Genomic DNA, 23,712 nt, shown 5'->3' on the forward strand with positions numbered 1-23,712 from the left:
AGTTAACCAGTAACACAAGAGTAGTTTTCAAGATCCAGCTTTTAAATATATTTATCTCTTTCCCAGAAGAGGCAGTCGTAAATTAGGTATCATATGTTTGATACTGACAATTCCAGCCATCAGGTTCACCTTTTAAGCTATGATAATAGAATAACAATTTTCAAGATTTGTTCCTCAATTAGGCCTCTGAAATTTTCTTTAGAAAAAAAGTCCTTTAGCTCTCATATCCAAAGAAATCAAAGACATCAAAGATGCTTTTAAAGCCAAGCCTCATTCAAGAAAACTAGCCAGCATTCCTTACCTTACTGGTAATCATAATAACTACTACAGTTCTCTCTAGCATTTTGCTAGAGTGTTACACAGTTTAGCCATATTATTTCGCTCAACAGACAAAAAAAAGTGCCAACTGAACCTACATAAACTTACTTTCTTACAAATCCCTGGGTGCAGAGATTTTCCTAGTCATTTCCAAGCACCCTCTCCTCATTGAGGTCTTGCTAATTGCAGGTAGGGCTGGACAACCAGAAAGGGGAGAGGGGCAGGGTGCTGGGGGAACAGGCTCTTCAGGAGGAGCTGGAACCAGCTAGGAGATGGAGCAGTGAGAGAGGGGGTTTTTAAAGAGATTCAAGGAGTGAGGCAGTGATTAGGAGCTGTTGAAGGGAGAGAGCTGTACTGGGGGGGCTGTTTGAGGAGATAAGCAGGAAGTGGGTCAAGTTTTCAGACGTTACTACCACCTCCCACCTCTTGTCTCTCAGCACATGCAGAGCACCATCACCTCTAACCACCTAGGAGTGTCTGACAGAAACATGCTCAGGAATGCACACTTTCCCAGAATACACTATTAAAATGGGCAAGACACATACAAAACTGTCCAGCTTCCAGAAGGAAGCCTAAACAAGAGGGAAACATTACAGAGAATGACCAAAACACATGGAGACAATGAATCTGTGTAAAAATGTGTGTTAGGTTAAAGAATCTATTTGAAAGCTATATATCTGATGGGAAGAAAAAATAATTACAGAAAAAATAAAGTATATATTGTTGGTATATTGGGATAGTAGCATGGAAACAGCAACAAAAAAAATCAGTTCTCCTTTTTCATACAGGTGAAGCAAGTGAATGATCACTAATACCCAAATAACTCTGACATTTAACATGAATATTATTTACACACGCAACATAACACTACAACAAAGCTTTTAGTAGGATTCAGAGAATAATACACACCTTCCTCTCTCTAAAATAGCTTAATTATCATTACCAACAGACCACAATAAAATAAGTTCTGTTCACAGTCATAAATATCAGATAATAATTAATTTTAAAACTTAGCTGACAAGTTTTTCTGGAGCACCCAGTATTAACTGTTCCTAAAAATGGGCCTTAGCTTTGTTTTGGCATAGACTCTCTCCTGTTCATTTTTTTTTTCATGAATCCTTGCATGTGATGTATGCCAAATGATATGATCACCAGCAGTTCATAGACTATAGAAGAAATTTTGTGATTTCAGAATAAAAGTGAAGACTTCAGAAAATAACAGTTTGCACAAATGCTTCAGCTCAGAAAAGGATTTAATTTTTTAATCCGTCAAGAGATTTCACATTGAATATTGTATACAGCATCATCTAAAACATACATCACTGAAATATTTCTATCATGAAAAAGCCCAGTGTGGCAAGGTATTTTTAAGGCTCTAGCACCAAGGGAAGGCTTGCATTTTAGAAGTTTTCCACTCCCTCCCCCGCTGTGAAACAAACATCTTCCCCACTTTTGGAAAGCAAGAGCAAAATAATGGAGGTGGTTTTGATGCAACATACAGCTGACAGATGTCCTGTGAATGGTTTCCAAGGAAAATATAGCCCAACTACAACGTCAAAAATAAAAATTTACACTATCAAAACATCCTTCTTCATTAGTAGAGGAAAAAGAAGGCCAGATCTCAACTCTGGGAACACTTTTAAACTTTACAAACATAGCAGGTAGATCAAATTAAGAGGAAAAGTATCACAAATAAAATGATGCTATGAAAGGAGCTTATAGTAACAACATCTATCCAAGACCTTTTGTATGGACACAATTCATTCCCTAGATAACAAATCCAAGACTTTGTATGAGCAACATAAAATAGGATCTTTGTCCTTTTCTGCCACTACAACCATTTTTGATCCTTCTGTTTTTCTGAGTGCATGGCTACCCAGCAGTGGCAAGAATTTTAGAACCCCAATTGGTCAGTTTACTTCCTGACACTGCAGTTCTTGCTACTTCAACACAGTGATTCCCAACCTTTCAATCACAGCTATAAGCAGTCTGGAAAAATCTATGCAGACAACTTTTTGTAATGTTTACTGACTGCACTGATGACATTAGGATACAGAAAGGGAAGAGATTCCCAACAGGATTCTCCTCTCAAATCACCCTTGTAGCAAGGAGACTGGTTTCCTGCTAGATAAAAATGGTTTTAACCTTCTTTTTAAAATAAACAACAAACCAAGAAATACTCAGCTGTGTGGGGTTTTGTTTGCTTTTCTCATTTGTTGATTTTTTTTTAACTAAAACCTAGAAAATTAAGGCATATAAGGGAACAGAAACTACTGAAAAAAACAAAGCAATGAGTATAAGTTCAAGGAAAAAAAACCCCAGACACTTGAATGACAAGCTGACGTGGTTATTATCATCACAGCAAGTGAGTAGAAAACTAAATGTCAAGTTTTACTACAGATACAGGTCAGCAATTTCTGTTGTTAAAGCCATTCTGCAGGCACCTAAGGCAGGAGGGTAAAGTCACCTAAGCACAGTTTCAGTTGCTTAAAACAAGTCAAACTGCTTCACTCTTTCTGCTCCTTTGCCATGGAACAGTACTGCTGTTCAGTAGAATTTATTTTAACCACAGGGAAAAAAAAACAGACCAAGACCAAACCAAGGAAAAAATAAAAAACCCCACTTACCATTGTGATGAGAACTCGGTATTTATCCAGCATTGCCTGGTTGTCGTGGCATCCTGCCAGCAACTGCCAAACCTCTGCCCTTAGTGCTTCTGGAACTCCACTTTTCACCAGGGTAGATAATCCATTTGGTCTCACAACAAGATTACTGTGCCTGAGAAACAGACAATTATTTGTCTATTATACTTCAAGCGTGAGAGTAGACATCAAGATTAAAAAAAAACCCCACAACTTTTTAAACTTTCCAATGTTATTTTGAAAAGCAGAGTCAGCAGCTAGCAACACAAAATTCTATTCCACTGGCTATGCTAATTAGTATGTCAGATGGAAAGCAAAAAGTCTGCAAGGATTTGCAATAGGAACCAGTGGCAAAACATGGTGGTACCCAAATTCTCTAGGTATGGAGAAATTAATGAAAATTAGAACAACAAACAGTTGTAGAAACTGAACTAAACTGGCTAATGAATAACAATTTTAATTGAAAGGGAAAGCTATGTCAGCTGTGCAGACAATTCAATTTACATGTTTGTTCAACATACATGTTTAGCTTAGGTTAAGTATAGGAAATTTAAAATAACCTAAGCTGCACAGAGAAATAAAGTTTAGAAAACCAATAAAAGCCAATTTTAAGAGTAATAACATGAAGACTGAAGTTCCAGTATTACACTTAATGCCAAGAATATGCTGCAAGTCCTATGAAGCAGTAACACTTGCACATATCTTGGTCAAATCCCACCATTTCAAGTAAATCTGCCTGTCAGTCTGAGGTGGCATTTTACTGTCTGTTTGCACACACAAAAAATGCAGGAAGACAACTACAGAATGACTTTTTCCCTTTCCAACGTTGCATAATTAATCCTACAAAAGTTGGAATATACAACTGTGGGAAACTGTTCATTTCTTCCCCACGTAAGTCTAGATAAATAAAGGGTGTATTCAGACAGGTTGAATACAAAAGATGTGTTTCTCAAAGCCAGTAAGTCACAGAGCCCATACATTTAGAGTGAAACAACTGCACATGCACAGTACTGCAGAGCTTTCACGCTCAGACTTTTAAAAATCTTTTTTGAGATAATAGTGGTGACTGATCTAGATCAAACCTTGATTTGACTTATTATGGCAATTTTCATTGCAATGCTGCAGGACGACTGCATGATTGACTCTGTTCTTTCTGATGTAGGAAGTGCTTTGCTCTGCTCTTGTTTTGACCATTCTAATGCTTTTCAACTCTACTGGTAAGTGAATACTGAGAGTGGCAGTTCAGCCAAACACTAGCAAGCTGTGATTAAATTAAATAACCTGCAATTTCACCCTCCATTATAAGTAAATGTTTAGAGTAGTCATTCTTTGAAACAGATCATTAAGATGATAAAAGGTGCTCCAAGTAAATTTCTTTTTCCCATACTCTCAGGATAATATCCCCATTTTTCCAAATGACTTGAGAATTAAAAAAAGGAGTGTAATTATATAATGCCTTTATTATTTTATGCACCATAATTATTTTAAATTTTAAATGTGTAGCATAGCAAAAGAAATTGCAAATGTCATCATTCAGTTAGCCAAATTAAAATCCATGTAGTCATTTTTCTCTTTTTTCAGTGCATTTTGCAACAAGTCAATGTCTTGTGATGGGAAAACGCTAGAAAGAGAAAACAATAGCCACTGAAATATTGGAAGGACTAGACACCCTAAGAGGTTACAGGATTATGAAATGTACCCTCAGGAATAAATAAATAAAGCACACCAGAAGCTTACAGCTCAAGTTGTGTGAAAATGAAGCATTCATAGAACACTTCACATCAGATTATTTTGGTTATTACATTGATTTGGTCATATGTATCATATATGAAACACAAGGGCCTTCTGTGAGGACTCAGCAAGCACATTAAATAAAATGAACTTCTAAAAAGATGCATTCCCTTTGATACATAACAGGGAATTTTTCAGCAACACCAAGAAAACAATACAAATAGTTCATGGCAACAACTACCCAAGATGCACATTCTGTGCTGTAACATCATCCCTTACTACTGAACATACTCACAACTGAGAATTAAGCATGCTACAGTACACCAGATTTCCCTGGATTTGTCATGTATTTATAGTTTTACTGTAGAAGTAATAATTTAGCAACATTAGTCCACGTAGTAAAGTATAACTCTGAAACTTTAACAGACACCTTCACTGTTTCTGAATGTTTGCTTGGGAAGCAGCTTTATCATTAATGATCCTTGCTCTGCAATCCACAATAATGAACACACACTTTTCCTTACATTCCTAGATACTTTCTGACACCTGCTTGGCCAGACTCTAACAGAAACAAGCTTAAAATAAAAGCTTGTCTTACTCTAGTCTTGTCCTTCAGCATGTGGAAAAAAGAATGGGTCATAAATGGATGTTGACATCATTACTTTTACATTACATGTCACTCTCCTGCACAAAGACACAGTTTTAAAACATCAAAGAGCAAGGACACAGAGCAGCGATGCACAGACCGTGCTCCAACTTGACAAATACTTCTGATCAAAGACCACTATTGACCATTACTAGATTTTCAAAAAACCCACACATCAGAAAGAGTTAAGTACTCAGCTAAACTAGCTCAGCTGGCAAGAACAACTTTAATGCTGAGGATGCAGTAAATAATAAATACCATAAATTAAAAGATATTCCATTACTTTGCAACTGTTTAATATATCTTTTTGCTAAACTATGTTACTCTTATTCCTGTTTATATGTTTGAAGGAGACTCTTTGAGCAATGCTTTTGCTGAGTCAGTCCACCAGGTTACAGTGACATTTTAATAAAATGACAAGGAGAAATGAAGTGCAAGAAACTGTTCATCTAAGAGACAAATCAGCACAGCAGTTCTCCAAGTGGAAATGTTAATTTTTGTTTATTTACTTTTTTTTACAAGTGTACTGATATTCCACTAGCATATGCTGCAGTTTTCAACATGCTAGAAAAATTAATTTCAATCAATTTTTATTTTTCAGTTTGTTAACATTTTAATCTGTTACCCTTTCCAAGTTTTGTTCTCAAAATGTAATATAACACTACTCAAGAATTCAAGTATTTTATACACTGGAGTTTATCTCAAAGGGTAATACACTCCTAAAGAAAATACTGGCTACTGCTAGTCTTCAAGCTGGCTGGGATATCCCACTTCTCATCCCATTGTTAAATAATTTTAACTAAGGTGTTTTAACTAGTAAATTATTCCCCAAGTTAAGTGTATAAGTTACGTTAAGATTTCAAAATAGTTTATACCAAAAGTCTTAAAAAGTTTTGTCTTATTGAATAGTACTCTTGAGGAACCTGAAGAAATGGTTGGTTACGTGAAACTTGAGAGAATGAGCTGTGGGCAGTTCTTTACTTCAGGATGCTCATCCCCAGGATTTCAGATACTTGTCAAGGGCAAAATGAAAACCAGAAGAATCAACTGACGGATGAATTAAGAAAAAAACAATAATAAAAAGTAGCATCTTCCAATGCAGATTGAAATAAACCTGCCACACAGCTCTTTAAGGACTCAGGATAGCATCCTTCATTGGCCTAGGGGTGCCAGATACAAAACTGCAAGTGAACTCTCTCTTGGGATGACCTTTAGAACAGGCTTTGAGAAGTTCTCAACAGCTCTGGAGTGGATCTGTTTACAGCCTTCTCAGGTGAAGAAATCACAACTGTCTACACTTTTTTCCTCAGCATGTTCTTAATCATTCAGAGGGTCCATAACCAGGATATCTGTATAATCATTCAATTCAATATTTGTGTCTTTCCCAAAAGATCTTTCATGAAGTCCAAAAACTTGCATGACAAAATAGTTAAAACCAAGCAGGAGATAATGGTTCAGCAGCAAAGGGTTCCACTATGCCAAATAAAATCATGTGACATCTCATTTAGCAACTTTTGCATGAGATCTCTATTAAAGATCAGGTCAGTAGCAGGAAGTTACGTTTCTCCAAAGCTACAAAGTGGCCAAGTAAAGGGGGGAATTGCCCAAAGCATTCCTTAAAATGTTTTTCAGACCTTTTTGGAGTTAGGACAAGGAAACTGCCAATTCCAGATTAAGGTTCCCTGACTATTTTTGTGCCAGGCAACAGAAGCTATTACTTACAAAGGGAAAACCAAGTAAGTGGTTCTGGCATTTGCTAATAGTGTGAGGTCTCTCAGAGGCAGCAAATACAGACTTTTCCTGTCTTGGCAAAGTATATGCTGCTACTGAAGCACTTAGTTAAACCACAGAAATAACATGTTGAGAACATACTCTAGGCTTTACAAATATTCTTTACTCTCCAACAGAAATTGTTTCAGTGAGGAACCCAAGCTTTTTAGAATTCCTTTTCAAGTGCTTACATACAGCACATTAAGCAAAAAGGAAAAAAAAAATAAAGTGCTTCTAAACAAACCAATTAACTTCACGTCACAAATGGATAAGATAGGACAGACTGGTGTTGCTGTGTCTTTTCTATCTTACCACTGAGAAGCACAAAATTTCATGAGGGCTTAACACCCAGCCCCAATGAACACTGGTGGCCTGAAAGTTCTTGTTGGAAGACTCACACCTGCAATGTGAGCACACACAAACACTACACGAAACTAGGACTTTTGCAGACACTGTGAGAGAGATTTGTTAAATAATTGTCATAGCTCAAACCAGGACAGAGTTAAAATAGAAGGATTTATCAGTCCCTTTTAAACTAGGTTTAAAAAACACATTTCAATGTGTTTAATATTTTGGGGCTCTGGCAGCATAAACTGAAGAATTTAAACCTCCTGCACAATAACACATACTCTCACAAAACAAATAAAAAGGTTAGTATTTATAATCTAAATTTAAGAAATGAAGCATTACCATTTCCCCAGTAATTCTCCCCAGGAATACAAAATCTTCTCAGGACAATCCTTTGACACATCACCAGTGCCACTGGAGAGTTCATTATCACTCTCTGCAAAAAAAAAAAAAAAAAAAGGAAAAAGAAAAAAAAAAGACAAAAGAAGAAAACAAAAGCATGCATAGATTTACCAAAGAGAACAGACATTCAAGAAGCATACATATAGGTCTCAGACAAATTCTTCTCACGTATCACTTTGAAAACCACAAAAAGACATAGAAAATATTAGTGGAACTGTAAAGAATGTTTAGCAGACTTGACAAAACAAGTGTATTACTAAAGTTAACATGAAGCTTAAGGGAACAAGATTAGGGAATAATTCACAGCACTGTTAAAGGAAAAAGGGCTGGGATCTAGAAAAGCACCATGTGAGAGAAGATGCAAGGCTGTCAACTATCCATTTAATGAATTTTCACAATGCAATATTATCCAAAAGTCACATCCACTCCAGACTTTGCATAAAACAAACTCTCTTTTAAAGCACAGTAGATAACGCTGCTTCTTTACACTTCATCCCTTACATGACATTCTGCTCTCCTGTGGTGCTCTGCTCTCAAGAAGCCTTCTCAGAGCCATGAACTAATTTTTTTTACTGGAACAAGTCCATGGAAAAGCATCAAAAAGAACACTGTGACATTAAAGTTCATACTGCATGTAAAAGCATCACACGGACACAGAATCACACGGAATTGTCATAGTTGGAAAGGATCTCTAAGATCACTGAGTCCAACCATCAACTCAAAACAAAACAAAAACAACAGCACAAAACCACAACCTCGACCACTAGAACATGTCCTGAAGTACCAAATCTACACAGCTTTTGAACACCTCCAGGGATGGTGACTCCACCACCTCCCTGGGCAGGTTGCTTAATGCCTGACCACTCTTTCAGTATAGAAATTCTTCCTAATATTCAATCCAACCTCCCCCTACTGCAACTTCCTGCCATTCCCTCTGGTCCTATCTTTTATTTACTTGGGAGAAGAGACCAACACCGACCTCCCTACAACCTCCTTTCAGGTACTTGCAGAGGGAAATGAGGTCTCCACTCAGCCTCCTTTTCTTCAGACTAAACAACTCCAGTTCCCTCAGCTGCTTCTTGTATGACTTGTTCTCTAGACCCTTCACTGTCTTAGTAGCTCTCCTCTGGACACCCTACAGCACCTCAGGGTTCTTTTTATGGTGAGGGGCCCAGAAGCAAACAAAACATTGGAGCTGCAGCCTCACCAGTGCCAAGTACAGGGGCACAATCACCTCCCTCCTCCTGCTGGCCACGCTCCTAAGTGTTAAGAATAAAATGCTTATGGAGGGATGTGTGTCATTACATGACTCACACACAAAACCAGAAGGGATGTGAGCCTGGGACACTATGCTCAAGTAACTATCCCATTTTCAAGTGTCTATGCAGCCATCCACAGTAAGCTGACCAGTCTCTCTTTAGAGCACCTCCTTACCAGAACATGGGTTTGCAGTTATTTTTATGTTTTCCAGTTTTATCTGAATAAAATACTGCTAAAAAATTAATATGAGTATAATTTCAAAGTCTCAGCACCTTTACTACAAAGCACAATCTAAAGAGAGATACAGGAAAGGCCCATTACCCTCAGAGGCCTTGGAAGCTATGGACAGTGTAGATGTCTGAGGTTGCTCTTTCCCATGCACTGAGATGTCTCAAGAAGCTGAAGTAAAACAGAAGAGAAGAACTCATCTGCTCCCAAAATCCCTCTTCAACACAGCACAGTCACATTTGGTTGCTGACCTAGTATCTTTAATTCCTTCACCTCCAACTTTATGTAGACAACTGCAGTAGTTTAGGTAGAAGAGGATCTTCAGTACTTGTCCAATTACAGTCTCAAGGCTCCATCCCTGTCACTCTCACTTCAATTACACATTCCTAATTTATAGTCTCAGCAATCGTCAAATACAAGCCATTAATGAAAATATCATCCGTGCTTGAATTTGACAATGAACTGTGAGGACAAAGAGAGCATAGATGGTATTTCAAGATGGTTAACAGCAAAAAAGCTGTCCTGAGAGAAGAAGACCAGAAATCTCTTCACGTTTCAAATTGAACATTAGTGAAACCCTTTAGCTTGGAACCTGTTTGTACAGCTTTACAGGCCGCAAAACACAATTTAAATACTTCCCCTTAGAATTTCAAAAAACATTAAAATATTCACCCACACTCATCATAAATCCACAGGAAATTTTATTTTAATGTTTTCTAATCTTTTGCATACGTTCACTAGATGTAAAGATGGAAATATGATACTACTATAAAAGATTTCCCAGGAATAAAAGGAACACATTGAGTTCCAGGGGAAGGAATGTATCTTTTATTTTGAAATTACTGAAAATGTTGCAAAGGCAAACCTCCTCACTTAGAACCCAGGCCTGGTAATAACTGAAGAAGTCAAGTTAACTCAATTAAATGCATTACATTTAATTGTAATTAGGTAAATTGTAAATTTAGGTTCTCTCCTTTTCTGATTTGCATAACATAGTTAAAAAATTAATTAGAGATGCAGCTCATTTAAACAAGGAAAAAAAATGGAGGACACCTTCTATAGATTGAGTACATCGGCCAGAGACACAAGGTACATATCAATAACACAGGTACATAGACAAAATCTCAATCAACCTGGCTTACCAGAAATTTATCATTAACCATAATTTCAGAAAGGTTCTACACATTCAAGGTAAAGGAAGACAATCTGGAACAAAATTCTGAAAGTAGATTTTAATCACTTTGGAGAGACTGGGGAGCTACAGAGCATCTCTACAAGAACTACTGGTGAAAATACAAACAAACAAATCTTGCAGTCTCAAATAAAATCTGATAAAGATGAATAAATTCCCAACTAGACCAAAACACTTAAAAATGAAGCTACACTGAATACTTCCAGGAACAAAACACACTAGCTGTTATCTGATCCAAAGCTGAGCTTGCCAAGGAATAAAAACATCAGTCAAAAAAACCAAACCCCTTCTTTTCTCACTACACTGGTATTCTATGCAAAATTCTTCAAAGTTCTTAAGGAGATCAGTGTTACATAGCATACGTATTCCAGCAAGACCTATCACAAAGCTACAATGCTTCAGCCCTGAAAATTCTTTCATCTGCAAGGCTTAACAGTATTTGGAATGTATTATTCAGTTATATGTCAGAAAACCATGGGCCTTAATTAGAAATGCCATATGCTCCCTTTCAAAAGACACTAGCGTCAAACTTCAAAATAGAACAGGGCAAAGGAGAGAGAAAAAACAGCTTTAAAAACCTCTACTTTGTTTCCACTCTAAAAATTACTTACAGATTCTAACCTGTGTAAGCACTTGGGTACAAATTAAGAAGAGGGGAAGAGGCTGTGGGAGGGATATTTAAGTGTAGATGTTCTTCTCTGCAGTGTACTTTTATACATTATTTCCTACCTTCTACAGCATAGTGTAACCCAGCAGCCGTAGTCAGAGTGTGATTTTAGCCACCCTTATTCTGCAGGGAATGCCACATATTCCTTCCTTTGCACATATTCTGTACTTCTCCCTTCCACCTTTATTTGCCCTGGCCTCTCGGAGCCCATCAACTGGACAATAAAACTTAGGCCTCATCAGAACAGCTGGATGGGAGAGGGCCCAAGGGAGCAAACCTGAGAGGCTGGGTTGTAAATGTGTGTACACACAAACAGCCTTTAAGAACACTTACAAATAACAGTAAGCCTCTCAGGTTTTTTGTTTGTTTTGCAATGTGATTCACAAAAAAACCCTCACTTTGTGGATGCCTCATGAACCTGAATTCAGTCTCTGGTTAGAGCAAGCCCGAACGATTGCACTTGCACTGCAAGAATCGCTCTGCATGGCATCAGCACAGAGCCACAGAACACCATGGGCTGCAAGGGGCCTCTGGAGATCATCTAGTCTGACCTCTGACTTCAAGCAGCTCTAGTTAGATCAGATCACTCAAGAACCCGAGCAGGAGACTGAACACCTTTAAGGAAACTGTAGAAACTCTCCATACAACCTATTCCACTACTTGACTATGCTTATGGCTTAAAAACAAACTAATCCAGCAAAAACGCCCTTTCCTCTAACCAGAATTTCCTGGGTTCCACCTTGTGTCTGGTGTCTTTTGCCTCTCAGCCTGCTATCGTGCACCTCTGACACGACTCTGGCTCTAACTTCTCCGAATCCTCCGATGCAGTATCCGTAGATAGCAATAAGATTCTCCTCTGCACATTTTCTTCTCCAGCCTGAACCAAATCTAGCTTCCTTAACCCTTCACTGTACATCCTGTGCTCCTGCTATCTGGCACTAGACTCCTCCTAGTACAGCCCAGGGTGTACTTGGCCTTTTTTGACACTACACTGCTGACTCACTTTCAATTTTTTGCCTGCTGGGATCTCCAGGCACTTTTCTGCGAATGTCACTTTTTATCTGGCTAGTGTCCAGCCTGTCTTGTCACACAGGGTTATTCTAGAGTGGATACTTGCCTTTGTTGAACTTCATGAGGTTTCTGCCAGTGCCTTTCTCCAGCCTGTCCAGGTCCCTCTGAGTAGGAGCCCTGCACTCCAGCGTTATCGACCACTTCCCTCCCCATTTTGCTTGTCTGCAAACCTGCCAAGGGTGCACTCTGTCCCATCATGCAGGGATGGTGATTAATAAAGACATTTAACAGCATTGATCCCAATACTGATCCCTGAAAAATAACACTACGTGCTGGCTGCCAGCTGGACTTTGCACCATTGATCCGTTCATCCCAGCAGTCCAGCCAACCTTCCAACAACATTATTTTTCACTTATCCAGTCACATCTCATTGATTTAATAATAAGGACACTATGGAACATGGTGTTAAAAGTCTCTGCTAAAATCAAGATATACAGCATCCACTGCCCTCCTATGTCCACAGCACTGGTCAACTTGTCACAAAAAATAATGAGGTTGGTCACAATGACTTGCCCTTCATAAACAAGGTTGTTTGAACAGCCAGCACAGATTTGTCCTTCATGTGTTTAGAAACTACTTTTGCCAATATTTTCTCCATAGCCGGTCCCACAGACTGAGGCCAGACTGACCTGCATCTTCCTTCTCACCCAAGGACATTTGCTTTTCTTCTTTTAGACATTTGCCATTTGCATAAGACAAATCTGAAAGTCTGCACAGATAACACCTGGATTTGGGGAGGCCCTCTGGATGACAGATTTTGTGTATAGTCTGTTTTGTTAATCTACCTATACACAAGCAAACATGTAAAGAGTGGTTTCTTTCAAAAACCTGTACAAACATTCAAGAACTAAAAAAGAATTGATCTAATTGAAAAGAAGATTGGCAGCCTATTGGATAAATATAATGTTGTGCCTGCTCCATTTATAAAGACTCATTACATAAATGACTCATTATATGAGCAGATTATTCAGAATAGGATACAAACAGTTGTATTTTAAGTGGCCCAGCACTAACATTTGTTATGTAATGATAGTCTATTGACTACGCTCAATTATAACTTCCCACCCTCCTCTAAAATCCTGACTCCAACTTGCAGAAGCAGAATCATTGGCATGAAAAACCTCTTGGAGCTTTAGCAGCACCTTTAGCAATATAAACTATGGCTCGTTATTATTCTCGATAACTGATAATTTGAAAAATGCTTCCCATAGTGTGCCATCTCTGAGGTAGAAGAGGCACCTCTTTGGAATTAGCCTGGTTTTAGCAAACAAAGAAAGCTTCAGAATTGCAACAACTACCTTTGACATTAAACGGCAATAAAGTTATTTTGAGTTGGGGGTGCACATGTGGGTTTTTCCTTTTGTTTGGTTTTCATAACAAAGGATTTGTAGATGACACAGACCACCCTAAGCAGTACAATGGCTGTACACATTGGGGGCACTGTATAACCACAGGAGGTTTTGACCATCTCCCAACACAGCAAGAGAGTGATTTAGACAAGCCTTTCAAGACAGCTCCACTAGGTTATCCACCTCCTTACTTCCTGACCTTGTCTAGAGAGAATACAGATCTTGATCATACAGAGCCCTGCAGATACTTGTCTAACCTAACCCTACAAACCTCCACTTGCCTCCCTAAACAGTTAATTTATTTCTTTTTTTCATTCCAAATTTACTCTTGGACTGTACCCTCAGTTCATACTTAATTTTTTCAACCCACAATTTATGCCAGTTGCTTTTTCCTCCTAAATAGAACTGACAGGGAAAACAATTTTTGCACATCCCACTTCCAAAAAACATTTTTGTCTTTATTCTTTCTTCCCTAAAAACCTCTCTATCTTTCCTCTAAGGAAAACATTCTCCACTAATTTCTGATTTTTTTTTTCCTCCAGCTGGTCTATATATTTTCTTGATTAGCAATATTCAAACAAAATACTGAGGCATGAAGAGTTCAAAACAGAAGAACAGCACACAGAGTAACTTTATTATAAGCAAAGATCACACAAACAAAAAAGCACGCACAGACAGGAAATCTTGGTCTCTTCTTCCCCCTCATTTATTTTGATAGTGCAAGGCTTTGGACCCACAAATAGGGAGCATGGAGCACCCCCAGAGAACAACTCTCTAGTGTTGAGCAGCACGGACAAGTTGTGCAAAGATGGCAACCAGATACTGTGAGGAAACCAACTTCTTTTGCATCTTACTTCAAATTTTTTCCTTTAAACAACACCCTCCCCCCTTCATCCACACTTCACACCAATTATATAGCTCCAGAGCTAATTTTCCATCAGATTCCATTCTCCTTAAAGAAATCTACCAGATGACCAGAAATAAGACAAAACCTTAGAAGTCAAACTCATTTGGCAGTTAACAAAAAAGACAAGGCAGAAAAATATACTGTCAGTTTAGAGATCTCAAGCATAAAAGTAAATGTGAAGCACACCCTAAAATTAGTAGATATGCATGAACATAGCAGATACAAAGGAACAGGTGGCATTTGAGCACTGATGTGAAGCAGAAAAAAGAATTTTTAATGAGTTTTAATTGAGAAGCTGTTACAAGTGAAATACAGAGTAGGTGGAACGGAAGAAGAATATAGTTGGAACAGCCTGAAGGAGAGGGAAATCAGGTCATGAAGATAGGTGGGAATAGAACTGAAGTACTTCAAAAAATGATAAGTTTGATTTTTATGTAGGAGAAGAAAAAAACTAAGGGGGAGCTGAGGTTGGCAGCGTATTATCAGGGCAACTAGATACAGGCATTACTGATATGGAATCATTCCATACATAGTAGATAAAAGAGGATCATGAGAAAGGCCACCAAAAAAGCAAGTTTCCATTTTTAAGGTAGCAGGAAATTACAGAGCAGGAACTATAGTTTTGGCAGGAAAGACAAGAGTGAAATAAAGTTTAGGTCATGAAATTATGTAAGTTAGATTTTTTCAGAAAGGTCCAACATTTTGGTGCATTATAAAATATTTTGATGAAGACAAAGATTTCAAAAAGCCCTCCAAATAATATATTTATGACATTACAATCCACAAACAACAAAAAAAAGGATTTGTAAAGATGAACAAAGATTTGCATTGAATTCTGCTCACAAGAATCTTCAGTTTATATGTAAGCTACATAATTGACATGAAGAAAAATGAATGTGGGAGCTACTGAAGTACATAAAACAAGAGTATAAACAAAAAAGATGCCAGAGTTCTGCACAGAAAGCAATAGCAAAAAGATTGCATTTATATTCTTATTTCCTTTTTCGAGTTGCAAGATACACAATTAAACTCATTCAAGCAAAAGCTAATGCTGACAAGTCTCAAAATCTTTATTACCTTGCAGCAATGTGCAAATTTAACTATTTTATGTAACTGGAAATCTGGACCCCAAAGAACCCTATGCTTGAAAACACTGAAAGATGGTGGGACAGCATGGGATTAGATAATGTCTGTCTTTACTCACTGCATATGCTAATGGTTTTCACACACATTATAAAGAAGTCTCAGCAAAACCTCTCAAAGGACCCACACTTCTACTTTGAAACAATCCTGTTGGTTATGTGAAATGGCTGGGCAAACCCACTTTTTAATACAACAAAAAATTCTGCATTTGGAAACATCTTAGTTCTATGTCATATAGGTTTGACATTAGCCGTGCATTACTGTCGTATTAAACAAGAATAATTAAAACAAACAAACAAAACAAGCCAAAACAAAAAGACCCACAAAAAAAAATCTTTACTGTGGATCCAAATCTGAGTGTGTAAACATGTGGAAAGAGATGAGTCTGCCCTCATGCAGTGAACTTGCAAGTGGGCCACCATGCTATACATGTAGTAATGCTTAAAGCTGTATAAGAGAGTGGAGAAGAAGAGTGGAGAAAAATTACCACTTCAGTTCAGTAGTTTTGCTCCCACACAGATGACAAAGCCAACAAAATGCTGCACAGTGGAGGTATTCTTGTAAATATAAACATCTTCCACATGTACTCTGCTGTCTGAAAACTGTCAGCTTTGAGAAGACACAAGAAAATGAAATTTAAGAGGCTGTGACAATTCTAAGGCAATGCAAACCTTTACTCTGTGTTAGCAATTTACAAGTTTGTAATTTAGCATCTACTGCCATACTTAATACAACCAAATACAAAAAAAAAAATTATATCACCTGGCATTTATTTAAAGTGCCAAGGCAGTATTCAAGGCACTTTGATTATAAAGTGCTTGGACATAATAAAATACTGGAAAGCTAATGGCCAAAATCTCACTTAATTATTAGTAAAAAGTTGGGGGAACTGTTTATAGAGAAAAGTCTCTTCAAACATCTTTATATAAAGGTCACAATACCATGGCACTCATGGCTGAAACCTGAGAACATCTTCTAGAAATAAGAAGTTCTAATCCCTAACAAGCCAATAAGTCTGCAAACACTTTTTCAAATTACTTTCAAAGAACCATACCATGTATTGGCAGACAAGAAAAAGACACCCATTACTGAAATAAAGCATCCAAAACATTCAAAATAATTTGCAGCAGGTTTCAGGTAAGATGTAAATAACAATTTATGCTTTTATATTACTGAAAATTGTTTATCTTGTACCACTGTCTGAAGTGGGTTTATGTAAGCTATTAATAAAGGATTTAAATCAAAGAAACAGATTTCACCTACGTACCCAAGGAACTGTAAAAATCCCTTAAATTGAAAGTAATTGTTCCCATCATTCTACAATAATAAACCAAAATCATAGACAGATTCCCCTGTGGTATTCATGAACTGCAGGACAAAATTACAGAATTATATTTTGCCTTGAACTTCACAAAATCAGTGTAAGCAACAAATTTTACCAAAGAAAGAATCCCTACCTACAATGTGTTTCCAGACACACCTTGCAGGAGTGTCTTGTGGACAATGGAGAAGAAGGGAATATAAAAGCTCAGAGTTAGGTCACACTCACTTCTTGAGGGCCCAGCCTCCAAACCTAGCTCGCAAGTAAACTTCAACAGCAGTCTGGGTTACAGGACAGGAAAGAACCTGCACCCTGGCCAGGTGACCTTCCCTGTACTTCCAACTCCCTGTAAACCTGCAACAGAAAGAATCCTAGAATTCCCAAGTTTTCCATTCCATTTACCACCCTGCAACTCCATTAAATACTTCTGTAACCCACAGAAGTGCTTCAAATCCAAGACATTTCAAATACTTGCCATTAACAGAAAGGCCATATTTGCTTGAACAAATTCAAATACCACTGTAGCTATTGGCAAGAACTGCCATCAGTCAGGGCAGATCAAAAAAATACAGTTTCTGCACTCAGGTTTGGGTTTTTTTATGTACTAAGGAAGGGATTGCATTCTTTCTGGCAGCACAATAATAGCTACAGAAGTTAACCGAGTTCATTTATGCTGTGATTCTGATTTTTCTTAATGACAAAATCAACCTGTAAGGCAGGAAAATAATCCCACTGATTTTAAAACTCATATCTTACCAAACTTACAGCAAAGGTTCTTGTCTGAAGACAGCCACTAGCCAAATGACCTCATGAATTCAAGGTTTGTAGTTTTAGTTCATATGGAAGCAGAAAGATTCCAAAACCAATGTAATTAATACTGCTTAGGACCCACCAACATTACTCTGCATTGGATGATTATAACAAACAGTTCCTATTAATTACATAAGGCTATTTTAATTTGAATAAAAATGCAGTTTACTATTTTCACACTACTAATGCCATTCTTGTCAGTCATACTCATTTGTTCACACTATCCCTCACTATAAACCCCTATTTTATCACAAAAGACTCTCAATAGCTCTATTGACTCCTGAAATGCCACCTCCTCTACTCCTTTGCTTTTCTGAATCCTGAAATCAGCTTCTACCCACCCACAACATTTGACATAATATCCTAATTTAGTCTGGCTGATCATCTCTGATCATTTAGTACTGCCCACTCCTTATCTACTGTACGCACCATCTTCTTTTGCTATCCAATCATACTGTCATTTCTTTCTGGGTCCTCTTTTATTTCTATTTTCATTGTCAAATTTCGCCATCTCCACATTCCATACCTCTTACACTCATTTTTCTACTGTATAACATGTATTTCTTTTTATTCTTAAGAGCTTCAACAGCTAGAGAGAACACAGAAAGCTTCACCCTATTAAGTTTATTATTTGATCTCCTCTACTGCCCTTTCTTCTACAGCTTCATACTCATCTATAGCTTCTTCTTATTAAAGGCCAATATCTAAACTCCACAAACATCTCAATAAGATTTTTTTTGTTTCAGTGTACTGCTTATGGATCAGTACCCCCTATGGTTGCAAATGTAGCCCAGTCCAGTTCCCAGCTGTCAGAAAAGTTGTACCTAATCTATCCAGAAATCTCTTATTGCAGTAAATAAAAACACAAAGCCAAAGAGCACTGCATTCCTGGAAGCCATTTGAGAGTGTTCTAGAGACAATCTAAAACTCATGCTCAACAACTTTCTCATCAGAGACTTGGTAGTTACGTTATCTTCTACCTATCGTGAATTACTTGTTTCAGGATGTTTGCTAAACATCCCGTGTTTACTCTGCATGGAATGTACTGGAACAAGAGCTAGTAACCAGACACTTGGACCACATAAAACTTGAGCAAAAAAAGATCTTCAACTCACACATCAGTTTAATGACTATTTTCTGTTTTTAAACAGAATTGTTGCCACTTGCAGTGATCCTTAACCTTCCAACATCAGTCTGATTCAAGAGGAAACTCAAAGGCAGTTATCTAGTACTTTCCTGGAATGTTATATTACAGTTTAAAAAAACTAATAATAAAAATACTAGAGCCAAAGGAAGTTTATCATTTAATGTACAGTCTAAGCAAGCACTGCTGCTAAAAGAAGGCAACCTATTTTTCCCCTTCTCCTTTGTTATTTGTTTCTAGGACTATATTCCTCCTTTGAATGTCTCTGCTGAAAAGCAATTTTCTTCAATCCTTAGGCTCCTAAATGCAACCAGCCACTTCATCCTGCCACACAATGACACTACAATAAAAATGCTTTGTGCAGCTTTGTCTTTTTTGAACAATGCAATACACAAACCATCACTTCTGTACATGTTCTCACTCCCTCTTCATGTTCCAAAAAGGAGATTAGTTCAACCAGTTGTGCTCTGCACCTTGTTACAAGGGTCTACTCAACATTAAATACTAACAGTGAACTTTTCTTCTTACTGATAAAATGAATTTAGGTATCAATTTTTATTTCAAACCTTTCCAGAAAGTTTAAGAATTTCCTCATTATTTACTTTGTTTTTAAATTATGTTCTGAATTTAATAGAAAAATTCTTTTCAAGGACTATATTTTACATTGTAGGTTTTGACAAGTAATCATTATATTAATTATATTTTAAAAATCATTCTCTCCAAAGCAAGGCACCTTAGATGACTAGATTGCCAGAGATATTGATTACAGTATAATAATTTATTTTTTTTTAAGTGAGGTTGATCTGAAAGATCTCTAAGTAGCTATTGCACAGTCTTTGGAAAGACCTGTTTTTATATAGTCGTTCAGTTGAAAAATAAAGCTAAAATGAGAAAATAATATTAAAAGCTGTTAATGTTATGTAGGAATATATTATCTCAATTTTCTATATGCAGTTGCTGCCCACTGGAAAGGGACTAAAAAAAACCCCAAGAATACTGAAAAAAATGCCTTCTTTCTTTTGAACATCTTTATTCATATACTGATGAGGTATGACATCCCACGGAGCTGCGTGGACACACGCTCACGGACCACACAGAAAGCAGGAAGTGTGCAAATAAGACAAGCATTCTGACACAAATGAAACTGCTGTGTCTGGTGCTCCTCGAGTAAAGTAAGTAATATTATGAGGGCATGCAGGATATATATGAGGATACATCAAAAAAATAGAGAGAACAGATAATAATCCTCTATGGAATCGGAAGACCAGCCTATGAAACAGTCAACTCCTTATAATGCACACCTGCTCTAGTCAGGTTGCAAGAAGAAAAAAAATATATCAAAACAAACTACATGGCCAAGTAGCTACCATTCTTAACATTAAAGGAAAGATAAAGCCTTCTTCCAAGGCTAAGACAAGACATTGTTAACTCAAGGGGTTTTTTTCCTTCATCATAATTAGTACCCTGAAAAGAAAAAGAAAGAAAAAGAATGAAGAGATTTATTTAGAACAACTGCAAATGACTCATTTAACCTGCATATCCACTAGGATAGATAACTTCTAGGCAGATAACTCTAAATGCAGTTTCCATGAGAACAGAGTCACATCATGATATTTCTCATGTCTTCTCTTAGGAAGTAATCTACATTTAAAATATGGAAACTAGCACCAGGAAGCTAAAGCAAAGTTAAACTGAAGTTCATACCCCAGTGGAATACTTTTACACTGTAGCAAAATAAAACCATCCTGGAACGGAACCAGGAGCACAATATCTACATTATTACTAATTGTGCTACATTCATCAAATTCTGGAACAGTGCTTTACTCTTCCCAGTAAGAAGCAATATTTTTAAAAAAGTATTCAAGTAATTACTTAAACCCTATTCTACTGAACAAGCTCCAGAAAGCATTCTGACAACTCAGACACCCAGCAAGAAAAGAACACCCACAGATGCTGAACTACACTACACTGAACCACAAAGACCCAAAGGTCAAATGCTGAAACAATTCTTGCTGTGATCAGTAAAGCAACCCCAAATACCAGTTAAATATAAAAGCTCCTCTTGAGAAACCAGCATTTTTACCATTCAGAAATGGTACTTGACACCAAGGTAGGAATAACAGTGATAGTCAATGCCGATCCCACTCCCTCCCAGGAATCAGTAGGTTTCAATCCACCAAAGAGTTGTGGGTTTTGTAAGCCTGGTGTCACCAAGAATAGGTGGGGTTCTTTATAACTGGAAGAGAGTTACCCCTGTCTGCTCCTAACTGAGTAATCACAGGGATCTGACTCATTTTGCTCAAACTAATAACCAACTACTTACCTGTAAATAACAATCGAGAAGGAATTTTCCCACTGTAATAAGTGAGACTTTTTATAGTACTGACAGAACAGTGCCAGAATCTGAAGAATAACTTCATAATACTAATAGAAATTCTGGTAGGTCAGATACCCAGATCAAAAATGGCACGTAGAAAGCCTACCCTGAATGCTGGGGCTAACTCTCAGAGCACAAATAGATGATAGTAGGCCAAGGGCCTTCAAACAAAGAAAAAAACCCATATAAAAACAACAGTGGGAAAGACATTGAGGAACTGTTAGCTCTGGAAGAGGCAGGCAAATAAGCTGTGTCCCTGAACAGCAGCAACCCCCAGCAGGATCCCCAGGTGAAGCAGGAGGTATTTTGGTAAGTCCTTGTTATAAATGAGGGAAAATGAATCACACACCAAGTAGAAAGTTTGGGGGAAGGGGAACTCCCTTTGAGTTTGTTTGGGATTTTTTTTTGTTTTTTTCTTTACAGCCAGCCATTGGAAGCCTGCCATTTCAAAGCCCATTCCAGTGCTATCATTTAGGAGCACATTCAAGGCAAATGGATTCTGATCAGAAGAAAATCAATGTAGGAAGAGTTTTCTATCTTGCAAGCACAGCACAAGTGCAGCAGTAGCACATTTTGAAGCATACAGAAAGACAGACATGCATTGTTTGCTGCTACTAATGACAGAGCTCCTAATAATGGGTGGGTAAAAATGCCATTACTAAAAGACCTGATGCTAGTAGAAAATTGTGTGATTCTGCTGTCCAAAACAGTTGGGAACTCTAAGCATTCATTTATTCTTACCTTCTTCTGCCTCATCCTCCTGGGATGACATAGGCCCTCCTCCACTTGTTGGGCTGACCAGTTCTTCCTCTCTGGCAGATTCTCTTTGTAGACTGACAACTTCATAAATTGCATCCCCAGCACTTGCGTGGCTTTTTCCCTCAGACTAAAACAAAGTAAGTGCATGTATTAGGTCCCCACTGTTGATAAATACAGTTATAATAGTACCTCAACAGCAAATCCAACACACAAAGGCCAAACACAGTTTAAGCAAGACTCTCTCAGATTTCTCTGCAATGGCACATGTAGAATGGCAATAATTAACAGCTCTGACTCTCTAAGTTTTATAAAACTGCATTATTTCCAAAGCTGCCTCTTAACAACCATTTTAAGTATTGTACAGACTGATGATAAAAAAAGCTTTCCAATTTAAATATAGCTATAATAAGATGAGGTCAAAGAGAAACCACAGCAGAAAAATTGAGTAAAAAGAAAAAAGTAACTGGAGTAACTGACATGACAAAACCAGGAATCAAGTATCTCAGGGGAAAAAAAAAAAAAAAATACTGTTTTTAGTAGGTAAAGACAAGAGTAAAGAAGAAAAATAGCATGCTTTTTGAAAGCATTAATTGTGAAAAGCTCCTTGCAGTGCTTTACTCAAAAAAACAAAAATTCACCTTTCTTCCAGAGATTATAACTTGTAACCTATTCCTTTTCATGGGGAAACGTACTGGCTGTGCCTACCTATAAAATTTGTTTGTAGCCTACATTTTATTTATTTCTTACTTTATATATGTGTGGGTGCATTTGCCTCTATGTGCGAGTATGTATATAAATAATGTATGTCTCCCAATCTAACAATTAAATTAGCTTGGAAATTTGAGTATGTTATCTGTAAAAATATATATTTGAGGTCAGAGTATTTTGAGTGGAAAGCATTTAGTTCTGTAAAAGCAGTTTTTCTTCCAATTCTGTCTCTCTAGGAATTTGATAACTTTCAATGCACACTACCTCAAAAGTTGGGGGAGCAGAATGAATTTGTTGGTTTTCTTTTTACTTCAAGCTGGAAAAGTTCAGTTTAATCTCTTTCATGTTCAATGGACTTTCACAGGAAAAAGAAGTGAGTTAATGATACTTTAAGCACTGGATACAAAGTTGCAAGTTTTAAAATAAAATATTAATTTCTCCTGAGTTACTGTTCTGAGCAGTTATTATTCAGTGACACGTCGTGATTAATGTATTTGTAGAGTACTGCATAAAACTGCAAACCAATGATTGTATTAAACGAACTAGCCCAGAACACTGTGCTACTTTCTTCTTTGTGCATCTTGCCTTCAGTTAAAATAATGTGATTTCTTTAGCATATTAAAAACATAAAATTAACCACGAAAGAGAAAAACAACAGTATTTCAGTTAGAGAATATTCAGTTTGTTTAAAAAACAAAAATCACAGTAAAGTTGGAAGACTCCATGATACCTTTGCTGAAGATGCAGTGAACTGCTGACCAACATTTGCAGTTTCAACAAGATGTTGAAATTATGCAGGTCAGTAGCTTAAATAAGGATTGCTTGGACTGACAAAATAAAAATTTTAAACTTTCTTACTGTCTATCAGTCATTCAGATCTGCTTCTTTTAAAGCTAACACTCCCTGGAATCAATGGCTC

The 23,712-nt window shown here is 37.3% G+C and overlaps 1 protein-coding gene across 7 annotated transcripts in view; it reads right to left on the reverse strand.

Moving 5' to 3' along the window:
* The window catches only part of RABGAP1L (RAB GTPase activating protein 1 like), a 246,130-nt gene that overhangs the window by 185,548 nt on the left and 36,870 nt on the right, over positions 1-23,712 (reverse strand). For all 7 annotated transcript variants that reach the window (XM_051624379.1, XM_051624380.1, XM_051624383.1 and 4 more), the window contains 3 exons: positions 22,068-22,212; positions 7,798-7,891; positions 2,946-3,096 (listed from right to left, as the gene is read on the reverse strand). In XM_051624379.1, coding sequence (XP_051480339.1) covers positions 2,946-3,096; positions 7,798-7,891; positions 22,068-22,212 — 390 coding nt within the window. The remainder of the gene's footprint in view (positions 1-2,945; positions 3,097-7,797; positions 7,892-22,067; positions 22,213-23,712) is intronic.

Source organism: Apus apus, chromosome 7, assembly GCF_020740795.1.
Source record: "Apus apus isolate bApuApu2 chromosome 7, bApuApu2.pri.cur, whole genome shotgun sequence".
NCBI classification, from domain to species: Eukaryota; Metazoa; Chordata; class Aves; order Apodiformes; family Apodidae; genus Apus; species Apus apus.